Source organism: Gadus macrocephalus, chromosome 10 (genome assembly GCF_031168955.1).
Source record: "Gadus macrocephalus chromosome 10, ASM3116895v1".
NCBI lineage: Eukaryota > Metazoa > Chordata > Actinopteri > Gadiformes > Gadidae > Gadus > Gadus macrocephalus.
The window spans coordinates 23,704,647-23,725,802 of record NC_082391.1 but is presented as its reverse complement, the minus strand read 5'-3'; the positions used below and the strand labels follow the sequence as shown (position 1 = coordinate 23,725,802).

Sequence of the window (21,156 nt, the reverse complement as noted above, 5' to 3'; positions counted from 1 at the left end):
CCAAAATTTTGCACAAAGGTCGGCCTCATAAAATCCTACCACCCAACCCCAACCATGATCCCATGATCCAACCCCTTCCCCCGTGAGGTCGATTTTAAAAGTCGTCCAATGTTAAAACTTGGGGCTCCAAATTGCTCCAAATTTATAGGGGATGTAGAGGGGACAAAGGGCTACCACTGGCACTATTCAGAATTCCCATGATCCACTCGAGAAAAAAAACGCTTCACTTTTAAACTTGAAAATCGAAATTGCAGTACCCAAAAAAAACGCCAGGGGCGCCACATTTTTTCAGCAAGTCCGCTGGGCCTAGACCTATCCGTGGGTGGTAAAAGAATTCCCATGATCCACTCGGTTCTCGAACTAGCTCAAAAATGCCGTTTTTCAAAAGTGGTAGATGGCTCTTAACCTAACCCTAACCCTAACCCTAACCCTAACCTCAAAAAAAAAAAAAAAAAAAAAAAAAAAAATTATTGAAAAAAAAATAAATAAATTTTTTTTTATTCTACTTTAAAAAAAAAAAATTACAAAATTTCAATGTCCCCCACCACCACCAAACGACTCAAAATGGCCTAAAACGTGCTCCAATACACTTTCTATGGGGACTCCACACTTTTAACCAATTTTCACAAAATTTTCTGAAATTTTTCTAAGTATTTTTACATTGGAGTCAACGGTAGCTATGTGAAGGAAGTCAGCTACAACTCCAAAACTTCGCACACATGTAGATGGAGCCCAGAAAACCTTCCACACCAAAAAAAAAAAAAAAAAAAAAAGGTAACACCCCTTTTTCCCGCGTTTAGTGAAAAACTTCAAATGCGATTTTCTATACCAAAACAAGCCACCAGGTGCCCAAAATTTGGCACAAAGGTCCGCCTCATTAATACCTACCAACCATAGGAACCTTGTTCCCATGATCTGACCTCAGCTCCCGTGAGGTCGATTATAGCTGTTTTCCCATGTTAAAAAAAGTTGACACTAGGGGCGCCAAATTTATAGGAGATGAAGAGGGGCCCAAGGGCTACCACTGGCACTATCCCAAATTCCCATGCACCGCTCAAAAAAAAAAACGCTTCACTTTGAACTTTTAAAATAGAAATTGCAGTACCCAAAAAAAACGCCAGGGGCGCCACATTTTTTCAGCAAGTCCGCTGGGCCTAGACCTATCCATGGGTGGTCGCCGAATTCCCATGCACCGCTGCGTTCTCGAACTAGCTCAAAAAAGCCGTTTTTCAAAAGTGGTAGATGGCTCTTAACCCTAACCCTAACCCTAACCCTAACCCTAACCACCGTTTTTCAAAAGTGGTAGATGGCTCTTAACCCTAACCCTAACCCTAACCCCTAACCCTAACCCTAACCCTTAAACCTTAAACCTTCAGCCTTATTCCCTAACCTTAAACCAAATAACTACCGCGTATCTAAATCCTAAACCTTGATCTTTAAAACATATTCCCTAAACCTTTAACCCGGTATTTATCCCAACCCTTAAAACCTTTAAACCTTATAAAGCACCAAACGAGAAACACTAACAATCTTTAAACAAACAAAAAAACTATCCTTTCTTAAACCCAACCGAGCAATATTAAAAGGAAAAGTCGTTCCTATTTTAACATCAACCAAACAAACCTTATAAAAAGTAAAAAGTTCTTGAGGAGTTGTAGGACATTCCCGGGAGTTGATCGACCTCGGGAGGGCCTCCCTCGAGTGAGAGTGTCTTGTGATAACGGCCGAAACACTCGATGATCCTGAGGACCACAACTGATGACATGTCCTGCAGTTCCTGAAGAGATTTTTCAAAATAACACAAACCAATGCTTTAAAACAGAAAAAAACAAAAAATATAAAATCTATCCTTTATTAAAAACCAACCAAATAACACTAAAAAAGAAAAATCTTTCCTGTTCTAACACCAACCGAACAAACAAAAGGAAAAATCTATCCTACCTTCGAACCAACCGAGTAACACTAACGGAAAATCTATCTTAACACCAACCAAACAAACAAAATGGAAAAATCTATCCTCTCTCAGAAACCAAAACAAACAACACATCGACCTGAATAAGAGTCCAAAACCGGAAAAACGAAAACTCATTCTAAATAACGGGTCAAAGCATATGAGGACATTAAGGCCATGAATAACAAGCGCCGGCCAGTGCCTTGCCTTGGATCTCTATCCTAACTGCGAAGTCGTCGGACGACGTGGGGAGATTCATGAGTTGTTTCAATTTACCTAACCCTAACCCTAACCTTAACCCGAGTGGCTATCCCATCTTAACACCAACCGAACAAACAAAGGAAATATCTATCCTCTCCTAAAGACCAACCGAGTAACACTAAAAGGAAAAATCTTCCCTATTTTAACACCAACCAAACAAACCTTATAAAAAGGAAGAAGTTCTTGAGGAGTTGTAGGACATTCCCGGGAGTTGATCGACCTCGGGAGGGCCTCCCTCGGGTGAGTGTCTTGTGATAACGGCCGAAACACTCGATGATCCTGAGGACCACAACTGATGACATGTCCTGCAGTTCTTGAAGAGATTTTTCAAAATAACATAAACCAAAGCTTTAAAACAAAAAATATAAAATCTATCCTTTGTTAAAAACCAACCAAATAACACAAAAAAAGAAAAAACTTTCCTGTTCTAACACCAATCGAACAAACAAAAGGAAAAATCTATCCTACCTTCAAACCAACCGAGTAACACTAACGGAAAATCTATCCCATCTTAACACCAACCGAACATACAAAAAGGAAAAATCTATCCTCTCTCAAAAACCAAAACAAAACGCATCGACCTGAAAAAAATCCAAAACCGGAAAAACGAAAGCTCATTCTAAATAACGGGTCAAAGCATATGAGGACATTAAGGCCATGAATAACAAGCGCCGGCCAGTGCCTTGCCTTGGATCTCTATCCTAACTGCGAAGTCGTCGGACGACGTGGGGAGATTCATGAGTTGTTTCAATTTACCTAACCCTAACCCTAACAAGCGCCGGCCAGCACACCTCCTGTAGCACCACCTACCAGCACACCTCCAGCACACGATCTCTATCCTAACTGCGAAGTCGTCGGACGACGTGGGGAGATCCATGAGTTGTTTCAATTTACCTAACCCTAACCCTAACCCCCTCCACACACCTAACCCTAACACACAGATTCCCCCCACTATCATCCTACCCTTCGTTACCACTTTCTCCCATAGAACCCTCTCCATACACCGCAGCATCAAATCCCACTTCATTATCACACAACAGCAACACACACCACTTCAACCATACAAAATCATCTCCGCATACAGGAAAAAAAATAATCTCAAGGATCTCCTGGTCACCTCCACCTTCTCCCGCAAACCACCTCTGTCTATTACACATTATTTCAAACCACACAAATCCATCACAAACCCACACCACTCTACCTATTCTTCACCCCCCATGTATTGATTCCCCCAACACGGTTTACATAATAACATGCACACACTGTCACAAACATTACATCGGGGAAACAAAACACACCATGGTCATCCGTTTAAGACAACACCTCCGTAACATCAAACTCCAGCACCTACAAACCACACTGGTCAGACATTTTGCAGAGCACTCCGTCACTCACCTCACCATCACCGGATTGGAGTCCGACCCCAGATGGACCACCCCACAACGCAGACGCATAGAGCACCAATGGATCACCCGCTTACATACACTTGCACCCACAGGTCTGAATGAAAAATCGTGAACCCCAACATACATACTCCACAACCAGCATACACATATCCCCTAGTACACTCTTACTACACCCACCTACACAACTGTTTTGTACACATCCATCCTTTGCCATCCATTACACTCCCAACACTAAGTATCCATGCCACATTCATCTTACAGACCCATCATACACCCATTACACATTTATAATACACCTGTTACACATTCATTACATGTTCATTACAACCACCACGAACACTCCCAAACTATCACACACCCACACTACAACCACTACCATTACACATTTACTACATTTCCCTCTTTCCCTCCTTCACATTACATCTATTTACCCCTTATACTTTTTACACTCTTCATCTATCATCCGCACACATCTTACACAATTTACACCTATTACACCCCTTACACATTCATTATTCACAACACACCTAGTACACATTCATCAGTTATTACACATACATTACACCCACTCCTCATTTACTACACACATAATCAACAGATGCACATTTATCATACATCCACTCCACACATACAATCACTAGGTGCCTCCCTATACATCGTCATCTTACACTTAGTTACACTCACCACACATTTCACCCACACCTAGACCACACCTCACACACGGTACAATAGGCCAGATGCAACTGCGACCACACAGTCCCCCCTCACCATTACCCTATCACCTAACCCTTATGTTTTTTTTCATCACGACCAATAAAAAACAGTTGTACCCTTATGTTTTATTCGATACATTTCGACAGTGTTACCCCTTATGGGTTTTTCATGACGACAGATAAAAAACGACAGTGTTACCCTTTACGTTTCATTTGATAAAAACGACAGTGATACCCCTTATGTAGACGGAGAAACCCAGATTGTATACATCTACATACAAAAGGACTACAAGTACATGCCCTGGAGAACACCTTGGCGGCGCTCACACAAGTTTCTTTCCATTTCTACGCCCGTTATTATAGAAGGCAAACTGTCACTGTCTCTCAAGTCAGATGTGAAACAAAGCTGTTTCTCATTGCCAACTGATCTTATACCGCGATAGTTAAATTATTCTCATTAACATAGGACAAAAAACAGTCAATTTCAAGAAGTACTAGTTTTAAATCTGCGTATTAAATATAAAAACCTATACAAAATATACACTGTGAACTGGATCAGCTTTACAATCAGGTAAACTTGCCCGCCAGCGAGGGGCCCCGCCGGCCAGCGTGGGGCCCCCGCCCACCAGCGAGGGGTGGGTGGTGCTACAGGAGGTGCCCTGGGAGGGTGGGTGCTGCTCCAGGAGGTGTGCTGGGGGGGTAGGTGGTGCTACAGCAGGTGTGCTGGGAGGTGGTGCTCCAGGAGGTGTGCTGGGAGGTGGTGCTCCAGGAGGTGTGCTGGGAGGTGGTGCTCCAGGAGGTGCCCTGGGAGGGTGGGTGGTGCTCCCGGGAGGGTGGGTGGTGCTCCAGGGAGGGTGGGTGGTGCTCCAGGGAGGGTGGGTGGTGCTCCAGGGAGGGTGGGTGGTGCTCCAGGAGGTGTGCTGGGAGGTGGTGCTACAGGAGGTGCCCTGGGAGGGTGGGTGCTGCTCCAGGAGGTGTGCTGGGGGGGTAGGTGGTGCTACAGCAGGTGTGCTGGGAGGTGGTGCTCCAGGTGTGCTGGGAGGTGGTGCTCCAGGAGGTGCCCTGGGATGGTGGATGGTGCTCCAGGGAGGGTGGGTGGTGCTCCAGGAGGTGTGCTGGGAGGTGTTGCTCCAGGAGGTGTGCTGCGGGGGTAGGTGGTGCTCCAGGAGGTGTGCTGCGGGGGTAGGTGGTGCTACAGGAGGTGTGCTGGTAGGTGGTGCTACAGGAGGTGTGCTGGTAGGTGGTGCTCCAGGAGGTGTGCTGGTAGGTGGTGCTCCAGGAGGTGCGCCGCTCTCTGCCGGATCTCTCCGTCGCCGTTATACTGGACAGCTTCGAGCAGCGCTGTGCCGTTCTGCCCCACAAACTCCTCCGCGGCCTGGGCACAATGAGGGATAGCCAGTTTAACGTCTCAATAAGCGTTTTTACACTAATAAATATAACCTGCCTTATTTTAAACATTTCCACGGCATGATGCGCGAGTTTACACTGAACGAGGCAACATACTGTCTTGATTTCGCACCCCAATGTCCCCCATCGAGAGCTACACATATTGAGGGATCCACTTTCATGTAAATGCGATTAGACGGCTTCGCTGTACCAGGGGCGGGACTATGGTAGAGGTCTTTGTAAATGGTTCTGCACTGAATCATGACCTTGCACTGTTGGTGTTTTTGCACTTGTAAATAGTTAATCGTGTTTGTAGCCTAACATTAGATGTAGTCTACTCATTCTCGCATGAGTGGTTAAAAAAAACAACAACATTCCAAGTATGCAAATGATTCTAAAGAGGTCTCCGTGCGTAGCTCCGCCTGCTCCAATTAACCCATAAAGCCGGCTCCGTGACGAAGGGGGAACATACCCCCTGTGTTTTAAACAGGCCAGATAGTTTAAAACCCAGGGGGTTGCTTCGGGAGGGGCGGCCCTGCTGCGACTCGGGCTCGTGAGACGCACAGCGTTTTGTTTGTTTGATTTTTGCCACTGTATGGAAGTTTGTTAAATTGTTACGTCCGGTGTTACTCGTGTGTGGATTTAAGTGGAGGATGGTAGTGATCAATCATGGGGGAAAGGAAGATCGCGGCACTGTTTATACTGCTGTTGGTGTTCGCGGCCACCAATGGATTACAACACCACGACGGCGGCGGCTCCGCACTCTACGGGGGGATCGACCAGCTGGCGCGGATCAACAGCAAGGAATGGCTGCTGTCTTTGCGAGGAAACTACACACCTGAGCTGGGCCTGCTAGATAAAGTTCCCGTGGAGTTGTTACGACGAAAGAGGGGGCTACGAACGCGGCAACGGGGGAAGAGAGGCGGTATCCAACACCGGCTTCGCCAGAGGCGCAACAAACCGTTACCCTCTATTCTGTTCAGCAACGTTCGTTCTCTTAGGAATAAGATGGATGAACATCGTATGAACACTAAAGTTTGTCATGAGTACCAGGAGTCCTGCCTTTTGATATTCTCTGAGACTTGACTGCAGAGCGACGTTCCCGACCAGCTGATACAGGTACCAGGCTTTCTAAATGACCGCAAAGACAGGAATAGTAACTCCGGGAAAACGAGGGGAGGTGGAATCTGCGCGTATATCAATGACTCCTCTTGGTGCCGAAACTACACCGTAAAGGACTCGCTTTGCACTCCCGATTTTGAACTGTTGTGTCCGTGTGTAGACCTTTTTATCTACCCAGGGAGTACGGAAACATTTTTATCTGCATTGTGTATATTCCACCTAGTGCCAACGCATCCAAAGCAGCCTCACGCATAGCCGACTGTGTCCATTCACAGCTTGAAATGAAGCCTGACGCACCTATGCTCATATTGGGTGATTTCAATCACCGTCAAATGGAAAAAGGCCTCCCTGGATTTCACCAATACGTTACTGCAGGCACACGGAAGGATAACATACTGGACAAATGCTAGGGCAACATCAAAGATGCATATGCCTCAAATCTGACCTCCACTGGCGAACTCGGACCACAACACAGCCGACTGATTCTGTTGATATATGTTTGTTGATATAGGTATGATTGCATGCAGTTCAGAAACAAAAGGAGGCGCTGTTGCGCCATGTCTGTGACTATATGGAATGTTCACTCCAATTTCCCTCTCTCTGCACTTGGCTCTAGGAGAGCGTGCGTCTGTTCGCGGTTCACAAATAAACTACACCAGTACGGCTAGAGAGAGAAATGTATTAGAATTATTATTCCGCCGTGAGAGTGAGACTCTGCTAACAGATTCCAACGTATACATCTATCCTTCAACGCAATAAGCCCACTATAAAGACTGTCAGTGTCTGGCCAGATGGTAGCAAAGAGGAGTTAAGTGGATGTTTCATTGCCACAGACTGGTCTGTTTTTTATCAGGACAACGATGACATAGACAATATGGCTGAGGCCATCACCGGTTACATTGATTTCTGTGTTGATACCGTGACTACAAAAAGAACGATTAAATTATACCCAAATAACAAGGATTACAGTTGTTTACGACGGAAGCAGCCAGGAGTAACAATGTTATTGAACTTAAATCCATGCCAAAGGAGCTACGGGTGATGCTGAGGAATGCACGGGAACAGCACAGTCTGCGCGTCAGGGAGGCCTTCTCCAACAAGAACTGTAAACAGCTCTGGGATTCAGTGAAAGACATTTTGAACTCTAAGAAGGGGGAAGCACTGCATGTTTCAAATGAGATGGAGACAGCAAATGAGCTGAATGATTTTTATCTCCGATTTGATTGTGATGCTAATGGGGTTTTGGAGGAGTGTAACAGTGTGTTGAGCTCAGTAACATGTGATGAACTACGTTAGTAGAATTGTAATAAACCCTGAGGAGGTTGATTGTGATGCTAATGGGGTTTTGGAGGAGTGTAACAGTGTGTTGAGCTCAGTAACATGTGATGAACTACGTTAGTAGAATTGTAATAAACCCAGAGGAGGTTGCCAGGGTTTTCAGGGGGCTACATATAAAAAAGGCTAGTGGGCCGGATGGCATCTCTGCCTTCTTCCTTGAATCTTTTTCCCAGGAGTTAACTGCAGCTTGGAGCCCTCTTTCAACTTTCCATTGACACTAATACAATTACAAAAAGCTGGAAGAAAGCTATTATTATTCCAGTCCCTAAGAAACCTTGCCCAATGGATAACAATGATTTTAGATCTGTGGCCCTGACTTCGATCACAATGAAGGTTTTTGAGCGTATAATGGTGGGCATTTAAAAGCATGAGGTAAAGCATCTCCTAGATCCTTTCCAATTTATTTACCAATCAGAGCGGCAAGGGCACTGATGATGCTCGAAACACAGCAACTCATCTTGTTCTAAAACATACTGAAAACCCCAAGGCCTATGCCAGACTATTGTTCATGGATTTTAGTTCAGCTTTCAATACGATTCTCCCCCAGATACTGGAGGTGACGAATGGAGGTGAACCCCTTTGTTATGAAGTGGTACTTCGCTTTCCTCACTGGAAGGCAGCAACAGGTGAGGGTCAATTCTACTCTCTCTAGCGTAAAGGATATCAACATGGGAGCTCCACAGTGATGCGTACGTTCTCCAATTCTTTTTACATTATAAACTAACAGCTGTAAAAGTAAGCACAGTGAACATTATGTAATTAAGTTTTCTGACGATACAGCTCTATTGAGCCTTCTGTATACTCAGACACAACTGTGTATCATACAGAGGTGCAGCGCAAAGTATCAGGGTGTGACGGTCACAACCTTAACTTAAATGCGACAAAGTCAAAAGAGATGGTCTGTGATCCCAGGAGTGTGGGCGATCATAAGCCTGTGTCCATCAAGGGACAGGTACTAAAGCAGGTCACACATTTCAAATACTTGGGTATTACTTTGGATTGCAAGTTACAGTGGAGCTTTCACGTGGAGTATGTATGTTCAAAGATCTGTCAGCGGCTATATTTTTTGCGTAGACTAAGGCTCCATGGTGTGGATAAGTACATTATGATGTTTTATAGAGCTACCATTGGGTCCATAATACGCTATGGCATCACAACATGGTTCGGTAACCTCACCGTAAGAGCCAAAGCACAACTCCAGAACCTTGTTAAGAGGGCAGGGAACCAGCCAATCCTCCTTAAAGGAGATTTTTGAGGACACAGTTAGGAAGCAAGGTGCTAAGATAGCCACAGACCCAACCCATGTCCTAAACATGGAGTATGAGCTGTTGCCTCTGGTCAAAAGATACCGGCTCCCATTTTGTAGGCTAAATAGATTAAAGTTCTCCCTAGTACCGCTATCAATTAAGCTACTTAAAGGACAATTCCGGTATTTTGAACATTGAGCCCCCTTTCTGGTTTGTTTAGGATGAAATAGAGTGTGTGACACCGAAATTTGAACTATTAGTCCTTTCTCGGGTATTTGGCTCATTTTGAATCGCTCCTGCCTGCTTCACAATGGTTGTCTGTGTGCATACACAAACCTGTCAACCCAGCAACCCTAAACGTTCGTTTTCAAAAATGTGCAAGTAACCGAGTGGTTAGTGGCATTCGTGAAGTTTAAAAAAAAAATATCGGCGCAATATATGTTTTACACCCGTGTTAGTTGCTAAATTGAACTATTTTTTCAGATACCTCACAACCGCATATAAACTTCCGCACAAGGTCCCACTCCATGCAGCACCTACTTTCGACTTCCGTCGGCATCTGCCTGCACTTCCCACAGGCACACCACCCGCCCGTGATCCCGGGGGGACCGCTTCAGCCGGAGCTTCAGGCGCCTCCGTAGCCCTAGCCTCCATCTCACGTAGCTCCTCTTGGGTGAATTCTGGTTCAAAACGATATCCTCTGCCGTCGAAATCGAGTGCGTCCTCCAGAAGCCACCTTTCATAATCCATTTTCAGTGATTTTCTATGTGATTTTCCCTAATCCGAAGTGCTCACGGTACAAGACTTCAAACCAACGTAAACAGCCCACCTTTCCGGTTCGGCGGAGTAATATCATCGTGCAGTAATGAGTCTTCCAACTGAAATCAACTGGCGATAAATGTGCAATAAAACACGACAGAAACCATATATTGCGCCGATATTTTTTTTTTTTAAACTTCACGAATGCCACTAACCACTCGGTTACTTGCACATTTTTTAAAACGAACGTTTAGGGTTGCTGGGTTGACAGGTTTGTGTATGCACACAGACAACCATTGTGAAGCAGGCAGGAGCGATTCAAAATGAGCCAAATACCCGAGAAAGGACTAATAGTTCAAATTTCGGTGTCACCCACTCTATTTCATCCTAAACAAACCAGAAAGGGGGCTCAATGTTCAAAATACCGGAATTGTCCTTTAATGGAGGGAGCTTTCCGTGAAGTGCAATAACTGGGGGGGCAATAATGCAATACTATATTTTTATAATGGGTTTCAAGGTGGGGGTTAGGCCATGTGTTTGGGTGAGGCCATGTTTTGGGTAATGCAATGAGTTTCATGTTTTATGTATGTCGATGTAAAACCTTTATGTATGCGTCGCCGACGCTCCGTTTGCCAAAAGCAAATTTCTCTTGTGAGAGAGACAATAAAATACGTACTTACTTACTTAGTGAAATTGTAAAAATGCCTGCAGTGTTACATTGACCGCCACCCCTCTTGCAGGTCATTGCCGGGAAAAAGTCTGAATTAACAACTCAATTGATAACTCAATACCAGTTTAACTTCAGATTGATGTGGAACTGCGAACCGCGACATGGAGGCGCCGAGGCGGTGGTGCCTCGGCAGCGGGCAGCGGGGCTCCGGCGGAAGACAATCGCGGGCAACAATCCCTTTCTCCTCCATGTCGCAGTTCAGTCTACTTCAGATTGATGTGGAAGAACCAGAGACGTCGGAGAACCCGACGGAGTTGTTTGAGAGGATATTATGAATAAACGACTGCGTCTGGTACTCCGACGTCTCTGGTCCTTCCTCATCAATCTGAAGTTGCAGTTCAATCTGGACTTCAGAGAGTCAAAGCTAACGATTCTTCCCCCAATTCCTTCTCCACCATGGCTGAGAATCAATACACGGCTCTCCACTCCGGCTGTTTCCCATTGCAAATTTGTTTCTACCATGGTCGGAGGTTTGTGTCGGACTAGTTCTCTAGCTAAGCGGTGAAGAAACATGGCGGACATTGTGTTTACATCTCGTACGCGAGCTCCCCCCCCCTCATTCCTTATTGGAAAAACCCTGTGGATCCACATTTTTACAAACGTGTCATTTGACGTCAGGTCAGAAGAAATGTAAGGAGGACGGCTGGGCCAGGGAAGACTGGGTCAGACTGATGGAAGAAAAAAATCTTTTTTTTAATATTATAATAGCGATTTTATAATGATAGAACGCCGGTTCTGTATCAGTGAAGTATCCCTTTAACCCTCGACCTAAACCGTAACCTTAAATTAGTACTAGTTAATATCAAGTGTAAACAATCAGGCACATCACACGCAATAACCCACCGTCACCAGAGACGGTGCTGTTGCTGTGCTTTCGACCTTTGGTTTCTGAAAGGCGAGGTGCTTGTACTTACTTGTGGGCAACCTGCTACCAGCATGAACAGGACCTCCAGGCTCAGAGCCACCACGTCCGGCTCAGACATCCTGAGAGTAGCACACAGGGCGGGCACCAGCCCAGCACGGGCCAGCTGGGAGCAGGACCGGTTAGTCTGGTGGGCAACGTTACCCAAAACCCGAAGGAGCTGGGACACAAATGGAGGGTTAGTGTTAGTCTGGTTAGGGTTAGTCTGGTTAGGGTTAGTCTGGTTAGGGTTAGGGTTAATCTGGTTGGGGTTAGGGCCCAGTTTGGGTGATGCCATTTATTGATGTTTGTTTTATGTCTGCATGTGTGGGTTCGGGGGACTGTACATGATATGTAGCCTGGCTATTGCCGGACCAGCTCAATCGTAGATTGCACGTTGGTCGGGAAGCTGCTGTCATTTCAGCACAAGAGGTTTGATCACCGGGCCTAGTTCACATGACTCTGTACGCAATTGGCTGCTTGCCGTTGCTTCCCTGTTGTCATTGTATTAAACCAGCCAATAACATTCCAGGGGGGAAAAGCCACATTGTTGATTGGCTCTCGCAAAAACATATTAAAACTAGAAAGACATGTACTGCTCTTCTCCAGTCCCTTCTGCAGGGCGAACTCGACTGGGCAGGACAACCGAGTCTACATGATATGTCAAGTAAGGTTGATTCATCAGTGTCCCCAAGACATGAGATACAAAGGAGTTTTTATCTTTACCTGATAGCACTTACTGCATTTCAACTTCAGCACACTGACCAATGTATATAATGGAATGTTTAGCAACTCATGTATAAGAAAGTACCAAACCTTTTTATGGCTTGATGAATGTTTAATTAAAGGTATGTTATAGAATGTTACTGCATTATACTCCGGAGTAGTACATAAGATCATAGGAACAACTTTATGATAAACCTATGAAAAACGTGTAGAATCAATAAGGCAGAATAATACTGTGTCAATCATTTTGGTCTGGTGTGACATGCAGGTACGCCTGGAGCCTTAAACGCGTCGTTTGCTTGGGGTGTCGAATTTAAGGCTGTCCTCACGTTCATGTGAGGACACAGCTCACTAAAATGGGCATACATCAAAAATATTTGTCATGCAATTAAAACAATAAAGATACATAGCTCGTCAGCCAGTTAATTCATTTAATGGAGAATAGAATAGCACTTTCATGATAGGTCGGTAGAGTCCGTATGCGCATTGTTGTGAAAAAGGTTTCACAAAATCTGCTTCACGTGAAGCGGTGTTGTTGAGCCAACAGTTGATCTAACAGATATCGCTGTGTTTATACACTCATACGTTGCTATGTTTGTCTCTGCTCACCATTGTGTTGATTCCTTGAGAGAAAGGCAGGAGCTGAATCAGTTCTGGAACCAGGTTGAGATCCAGCAGCGCAGTGCAGAGCTCGCTGGAGTCAGCTATGTGCGAGCGAGACAGATTATATTCACTATAAGGGTATATTCACTACTGTTAGGGTTAGGGTAACCCTAACCAGTGTAACGAGGCCATCACCATCATCATCATCATCGTCCAACCTGTTAGGTTGTTGAGGACCCAGGCGCTCTCCAGGGCCAGGGCCGGATGGGAAGGCAGGAAGGCCCGAGCAAGAGCGCACAACGCAGGCAGGAGGTCGCCCCCCTGGGAGCCCATGTCCCCCGGAGGACCAGACGAGAGCAGATTGCCCACAGAGCGCAGAAGTGGCCAGACTAACTAGGAAGAAGAAGTAGCAGTAGGGAAGAAATGAAATAAGTCAGTTTAAGAGCCACATCCCGAATCCTAATTTGAGAGATTACTGATTTGTCATTTTGCCACATTGTAAGGGGCTTCAATCAAATGGGAATAATGAACGGGAAACGATCAAAGAGTACGTTTTCTTCATATCCACCCCTTCCTCACCAGCTCCATGCCTTCTTCTTTGGTGCCTTTAGAAACAGCACCCCCTAGGGCCACTAATAGAGAACTGCACCTTGACAGGGTCCCGTCAGCTCTCAGGGCGGAGCTGCCCACGGTACTATGGGTTAAGAAAACAAAAGGCAGATTAAAGAAAGCCATATCATATAGATGATATAACTGGATCACTACTAGGAATATACAAATCCTAAAAGATAGCACTGGACACCATTCAGAGTGGAAAATACCCACAAGTCAATAGGGCAACAAGTAACATGATTATTGGAATGAAATTGGGAATGGGAGTGGGAATAAACATCTGTGGTGCTTCTCTGGCGGTGGGAGACCCCGACCTGCAGGTGAGGTAGTGAAGACACCAAGCACACTCGATGGCCGGAGCCAGGCCGAACTGGGGGTCAGGGGACAGCACAGACCTCAGGAGTGAAGGCAGGCCTGAGGCTAGCACCGCCCTGCAGAAGGAGAGAACAGCACCCTGAGTCACGGCCACGCCCTATGAAGCGCCCCTGAATGCGGTGGAGAATACGGGAAGTTCTGCTGCAGGACTCACGGTGTTATCTTCTCCGCTGCGTCCTTCGCCTGAAGCAGCTGGGAGAGAGTGAAACCTACGGCTTCCACTACGGCTAGGTTGGAACGCTGGCTCTGGACACACACACACACACACACACACACACACACACACACACACACACACACACACACACACACACACACACACACACACACACACACACACACACACACACACACACACACACACACACACACACACACACACACACACACACACACACACACACACACACACACACACACACACACACACACACGGGATGGAAATTAACTTTTCTGCCCACCAGCCACTGTGGCAGGTAGATTTAAAAATCTACCAGCCACTCATCTTTTTTACCACCCACTTTTTATACAATATTTTTTTTTTTAATAAATGCGTACATTTTGAACTATTTAATAGTAACAATAGATAAGAAAAGTGGGTGGTAAAAAAAGTGGGGTTTTTTCCATCAGAAGTGATTTTACTGTAAGTAGGTTCTACCAAGGAACTGAGTTGAAAACGTTACTCTTACTGATAAACAATACACAGGTATCTGCCTTGTTAAGTCATGTTGATTTCAAAGGTGTTACGAAGTTTGGGGATAATTAATCTATACAAAGTATTTTGTAGTAGTATGACATATTAACAATAATACAAAATGCATGGCTACACCATCATAAGTCAATTAGATTTTTTATGTTTACATGCGACTAAATACAAATTTGTCCACAGACATGGCAACTAACGTATGATAGTAAGCATTATTGGCCCTTAACACTAATATTCAGAAAAAACACTTTCTTTCTGTTCAATAGTCTAGATATAACTATCAATCAACTAGGAGAAATTTGTTAATGTTTGTCCCTATAAAACAATAATGGTAAAAAAAATAAATACAAAACACGACGGTAACTGAGTAAGTCAAACCGTCCAATCTGAAGGCTCTACTTAACCACTTCCCTACTCACTTCCACCAATGCAAAGCGAACAGAACTGAGTAGGGGAGGACGTAGCCTAACTAGTTTGTGAACGACCCAGAGAAACGCAAATTCAATGTGAACATGTATGAGACTTTAATAAAATCCCGGACAATTTTGAAATTCCGCAAAACATCGTCTCAAAAAGAGGGCATGTCCGGGCAAAAGAGGACGTATGGTTAGGCCTACCCTACGTACGGGAAACACATTCTATTCCTACCTGTAACACTGTTATGCCGCGTTTCCACTGCAGGGTGCGGAACGGATCGGATCGCAAAGGTGCGGTAGGGAGGGGGCGGTATTATGCCCCATTTCCACTGCAGGGTGCGGAACGGATCGGATCGCAAAGGTGCGGTAGGGAGGGGGCGGTATAGCCCAGCTCAGTTCCGAGGTCGCGTTTCCACTGCCGACAGTACCCTTGGTGGTAGCCCGGATGTCGATCGCCGCGGCAGCTACGTAAACATCTTAAACAACGTCTTCCTCCGCAAGAATGCAGACGAACGTCTCCACCTCCTTGTTCGCCCAAGCAAGCTTTTTACGCGACATGTTAATTGTAAAGAATAATACCTCGAGGCTACTGTTTGTTTGTTTTTATCCCCGCGTCACCCGGAAGTGACGATTCTGTCGACCAATCAACGGAGGGGGGGTGTAGCTAGAATTCCAGGGTACCCTTTCAGGCGTCTGGTCTCGTTTTGGGTACCGCAACGGAGGAGTCCCTAGAATGGGGTCGGAACGGGTACGGCAAAGTCCGGGTCACGCCCACTTTTGGCGGTGGAAACGCGATCCGACCCGCACCTTTGCGATCCGATCCGTTCCGCACCCTGCAGTGGAAATGCGCCATTATAGCCCAGCTCAGTTCCGAGGTCGCGTTTCCACTGCCGACAGTACCCTTTGTGGTAGGCCGGATGTCGATCGCCGCGGCAGCTACGTAAACATCGTAAACAACGTCTTCCTCCCCAAGAATGCAGACGAACGTCTCCACCTCCTTGTTCGCCCAAGCAAGCGTTTTACGCGACATGTTAATTGTAAAGAATACCTCAAGGCTACTGTTTGTTTGTTTTTATCCCCGCGTCACCCGGAAGTGATGATTCTGTCGACCAATCAACGGAGGGGGTGTGTAGCTAGAATTTCCCGGGAGCCTTTCAGGCGTCTCGTCTCGTTTTCGGTACCCCAACGGAGGAGCCCGAGAACGAGGCCAGAACGGGTACGGCAAAGTCCGGGTCACGCCCACTTTTGGCGGTGGAAACGCGACCCGATCCGCACCTTTGCGATCCGATCCGTTCCGCACCCTGCAGTGGAAACGCACCATAAAATAGCGCCCCAAATTGGTTGCCGCTATCCTGGTAATTTCTCTGCGTGAGAAATACGAAGTTTGGCGTGTGAGTGTGTGCGTGAACTCTAAGCACTGAATATTTATGCATTGAAATAACGTATTTGAATTGAACTCCTATTCAGCTTTATTTTTCCATGTTAAAAATTCAAAATCAAAGAATCAACGTCAAAAACTTCAGGTGGGGACGTTGATTACGTTGAAATTCAATTCCAGATACGTTATTTCAATGCATAAATATTCAGTGCTTAGAATTCAATGGCTTTTTGTTTTCAAAATCCGATGGCACAGATTTACTTACATACACTTCTCCTTCGTCGATCATGCCTCTCTCTCGTTGGTTACACAAATCTTACAATGGACACTTCCCGAACCCCTCTCAAATTTCAGCCAGCCAGACAATTCACGTCACAGTCACGTCTGTTAATTTATGAATGGAATTCTGAACGTGTCCCGCCTCCGAAATAGCCTGGCTATAGTCATGCATCATTTCGCGCTGCGAGGCAGCCTGGATTCCATGGATCCGATTTTCGCCTGAGATGGGGAACCAATCACAGAACGGGGAGGGACGGCAAGACGATGACAACGTCTATGCGACACACCAAACGTCTTCTTCCGAATTGCGTGTGTCTCACGCCGAATGCGTGAGACTTGAGAGCTGTTAGTTACCGGTATATTATCCCGGATGTTGACAGTCGCAGTTCAGCAAGAGAGGCGTAGAAGAAGAAGGGGGCCGGATGTTGACAGTAATGGTTGTGGAACGGTGCAGCGCCGTATGACGAATGTATTGAATATGCAAATTTGTTCGGACCTGACTTGAAAGTATTACCCGACACAGTGGCGGGTGAAGTGACACGATTCACCCGCCACCATACAAATCCACCCGCAAATGGCGTGTGGCGGGTGTTAATTTCCATCCCTGACACACACGAATGACAATCAACAATACGCTGTGTTTGTGTACTACTATGTACAACTTTACCTCCATGCAATTCTTGAGGGCAGGTATGATCCCTTGGGCCAAGAGTTTGTCTCTTACAACATCGCTGCCTGGACACAGATTACCCAGTGTGTAGAGACACAGCTCCTGTGTGTGTGCGCACACACACACACACACACACACACACACACACACACACACACACACACACACACACACACACACACACACACACACACACACACACACACACACACACACACACAGTTGACCAATATAGTTAAGACAACATTACAATTCTAAGACATAATTTTTCTGTGTTTGGTGCGCTTGGCCACTGACTGTCAGCTTGGTGCTTTGGCCGGACAGGTAGGTGAGCAGGTAAGGGGTGGCGGGCACACAAGCCAGGGTCACGTTGGGCTGGTGGGACTGGGACAGCTCGTGGAGACACTGGAGGGCCAGCAGACGCCACTGAGCCTGGGAGCCACTCAGGAGCCCTACTAGTAGATGCATGCTGTTCTCATGCCTGGAAGAAGTGCACACAAACACACACACACACACACACCGTTTTCTTACTGTTTGGAAGATTTTCTTTTCCCTCCTCACCTCAGACCCTTTATTGGCCCATTGATTTTTCCAATCAGCCCATGTCAATCAGTTACTCACTCCCTGCCCTGCCACTGACCAATCAGTTACTCACTCCCTGCCCTGCCACTGACCAATCAGTTACTCACTCCCTGCCCTGCCACTGACCAATCAGTTACTCACTCCCTGCCCTGCCACTGACTAATCAGTTACTCACTCCCTGCCCTGCCACTGACTAATCAGTTACTCACTCCCTGCCACTGACTATCAGTTACTCACTCCCTGCCACTGACTATCAGTTACTCACTCCCTGCCCTGCCACTGACCAATCAGTTACTCACTCCCTGCCACTGACTATCAGTTACTCACTCCCTGCCCTGCCACTGACTAATCAGTTACTCACTCCCTGCCCTGCCACTGACTAATCAGTTACTCACTCCCTGCCCTGCCACTGACTAATCAGTTACTCACTCCCTGCCCTGCCACTGACTAATCAGTTACTCACTCCCTGCCACTGACTATCAGTTACTCACTCCCTGCCACTGACTAATCAGTTACTCACTCCCTGCCCTGCCACTGACCAATCAGTTACTCACTCCCTGCCACTAACTATCAGTTACTCACTCCCTGCCACTGACTATCAGCCACACCTGTGACCAATCCCCTTTCCTTTGTTCAGAGACGACGAACACTCTGAGAGCTGTGCCTTCAAACTCCTTGGGCCTCTTCGGATTGTCAAATGACCTTACCTTTATGCCTTTCCTTAACCTTTATGACAAACGACATCGGATCAAGGAGATATGAAAAGGGGCTTCCTTTCAAATACAGGAAAAAAAACACTGTTTAAAATGAATTTGACTCGAGTGCGACGGCAGGTATTGCTGACCTCTAGCGTCTGTAGCGTGAAACTACATTTTTCCGAAGATGGACTACAACAAGCGCTCTTCTTGTATTGATTTCAATCAAGTTGTCGCCAACAGTTACAATCACCAAGGTCAGATTTGGCCCACGGGAACATTTTAGGACACTTGAATCCCAATTCACATGTGAAAAAAAATAGGCTAAGATTATGTTGATGTTGAAATGAACTGCCCCCGGTAGTTTTTCCGAAATGTGAGGTTGGCATTTCATTTTCTTATGTATATTTTGTGCTTACTAACCAGCAATAAATGTAATTAATATCTGGAATTCGTATCCATTATTATCAATTTACTTTTCTTCTTCTGCTTTGTCTCGTCTCTCATGCGGCTTCGTCTTTAAATTATCATTTAAATCCACAAACATCAAATGGGTAATCCGGGGCAGATAAAGACTGGGACCAGAAGATAATTACTTTCTCTCCATTGAAACCCATTCATATTTTTCGATCTCATAGGTCCGATGGGCTCTACCGGAAAGGGGCGTGACTTCCCCACTATGATTCGAACCACTTTTCCTGTAGTACTTCCGGGTCATCGTTAGAAAATGAAATTTCCTATGCAAAACAGTGAACAGCCACTGTGTGCGTATACTGAGCAATACAGTCCAGCAGTGCCAGCAGCACCTTTGGAAACTAAAACCTATATACTTTGGAGCTCTGACTGGACAACCCTGTGTTCTCCCCGACACCCCCATTTGTCTCGAGCCAGCACCTAGACATTCCTAAACACCTCCTCTTCACTTACTCTTATTAATAAATACAACAAATAAGTTCGATTAAGATTGGAGGAGACCATACTTTATGAAGACTGTCTGGGCCGATGGGTTTCGCAGAGAACCGCTCAGAGCTTTCAGATGAGTCTCCTTCTCCTGTCCGCTCTGCTGGAGTTTCTGGACTAGATGGACCACCTTGTCGGGAGAAAATGGGGGGGGGGGGGGGGGGGGGGGGAGTGAGATCGCAGCGTTTGCGGGGCTTTGAGAGCGTGTCCATATGTTCCTTCATCTTATGCATGTTCAAATCAAACAGAGTGCATAATCAATCACACAAGGAGTGAGGGGTCACTGACCTGGTCCCCCGAAGCAGCATCCATGGGCGTCTCGTCCTCATCTTCACACAGCAGGAGCCTCTTGCTGACCAGCAGGTTGTCCTTCCGAGCACTCCGTAGCACTGCAGCAGGAGACGTCCATTCACTGTCACTTTCAATATGGTTGGTCCAGACTGAACCAACAAATGAATCCACTGATGAACGTTGAGGAGAATATGCTCACCTTTCTCATGTTCTCGTCTCTTTAACTTGAACTCTTCCAAGCTGCGGCCCTGTGGAACAGCTTTGTGGCGCACTGAACTTAATCTCCACATTGCATCAGCATGAAATACAATATATATAAATAATATAAAGTAGGTAGCCCCGAGTTTCACGGCGAGACCAGAGATGCTTCGCAGGACCACTTCTTCTGCTCTTCGTTCATTCGCCATGGAGGAACGACATTGCCACCTTTCGGCTATGTGATGTAATGTCACGATGCCGCGGTTACCGAAATGAAATTTCAAGATTAGTTAAAATAAAATGTCTATTTTATTTTCAATACATAGATACATAGACATATGGTTAAAATTAACTGCTAATCTTTAATATTAAAACGAATGTATTGAAACATGCATTCCAAGGATCCAGACTACAATGCAGTACATTATGTTTTGGAGTGAATTATGATTATGGATAAATGGCAGGCCCGCCGCTCCCTATACGCAGAGTACACAGAACGCGTCGGGCCAGCATTGGCCCTGATAAATGTTATCTTTTTATAGATGAAACATAACATGGCATATATGATTTTTTTTCTACCCAATCACCAACTATTGATCATCTCGACCACTTGATGAGGGTTTCTATGTAGGGGCATCACATCAACAACATGTTTATAACTCATCTTGTGGCGCATACACACCTACAAAACATACAATGAAGGTTTAATCACAATCCACATTATAATATAAAACTTAGCCAGGCACATGTAAGGTTCATACGTACAAAAACACAAAAAACTGAAACATAAAAAAGGTATTAAAAAGAGTAGAAAAATACAATGTATTCTTGTTACAGTATTTCACGCTGCC

The 21,156-nt window shown here is 45.7% G+C and overlaps 1 protein-coding gene and 2 long non-coding RNA genes across 21 annotated transcripts in view; 1 reads left to right on the top strand and 2 right to left on the bottom strand.

Moving 5' to 3' along the window:
• Positions 1–2,979, bottom strand: part of LOC132466259 (uncharacterized) — a 3,800-nt gene extending 821 nt beyond the window's left edge. Inside the window, exon 1 of the long non-coding RNA XR_009527812.1 lies at positions 2,251–2,979. This is a non-coding gene — a long non-coding RNA (uncharacterized LOC132466259). The remainder of the gene's footprint in view (positions 1–2,250) is intronic.
• Positions 2,980–4,453: 1,474 nt separating this feature from the next.
• tmco6 (transmembrane and coiled-coil domains 6) lies at positions 4,454–20,522 on the bottom strand. 13 transcript variants are annotated; one of them, XR_009527803.1, is made up of 14 exons: positions 20,307–20,522; positions 20,105–20,205; positions 19,837–19,946; positions 17,877–18,060; positions 17,577–17,681; positions 14,285–14,376; positions 14,070–14,186; positions 13,723–13,837; positions 13,362–13,536; positions 13,150–13,244; positions 11,828–11,995; positions 5,599–5,706; positions 5,442–5,544; positions 4,454–5,130 (listed from the first exon to the last, which is right to left on the bottom strand). XR_009527803.1 is itself a non-coding variant. In XM_060063356.1 (14 exons), the coding sequence occupies exons 1-13, from the start codon at positions 20,512–20,514 to the stop codon at positions 5,524–5,526; spliced, it is 1,599 nt and encodes a 532-aa protein (XP_059919339.1). In that variant the 5' UTR covers positions 20,515–20,522; the 3' UTR covers positions 4,454–5,130; positions 5,501–5,523. The 13 variants fall into 13 exon arrangements, 6 of the variants coding, with proteins under 6 accessions (XP_059919339.1, XP_059919340.1, XP_059919336.1 ...); XM_060063356.1 differs by having other exon boundaries at positions 5,501–5,544; XM_060063357.1 differs by having other exon boundaries at positions 4,454–5,103; positions 5,501–5,544.
• Positions 4,998–5,711, top strand: LOC132466258 (uncharacterized). Of its 7 annotated transcripts, none has more exons than XR_009527811.1 (5): positions 4,998–5,088; positions 5,227–5,305; positions 5,362–5,388; positions 5,442–5,544; positions 5,599–5,711. It is a non-coding gene; the product is annotated as an uncharacterized LOC132466258 (long non-coding RNA). The 7 variants fall into 7 exon arrangements; XR_009527808.1 differs by lacking the exon at positions 5,362–5,388 and adding an exon at positions 5,306–5,361 and having other exon boundaries at positions 5,000–5,088; positions 5,227–5,273; positions 5,439–5,544; XR_009527805.1 differs by lacking the exon at positions 5,362–5,388 and adding an exon at positions 5,306–5,361 and having other exon boundaries at positions 5,002–5,115; positions 5,227–5,273; positions 5,439–5,544.
• Positions 20,523–21,156: the final 634 nt, after the last annotated feature.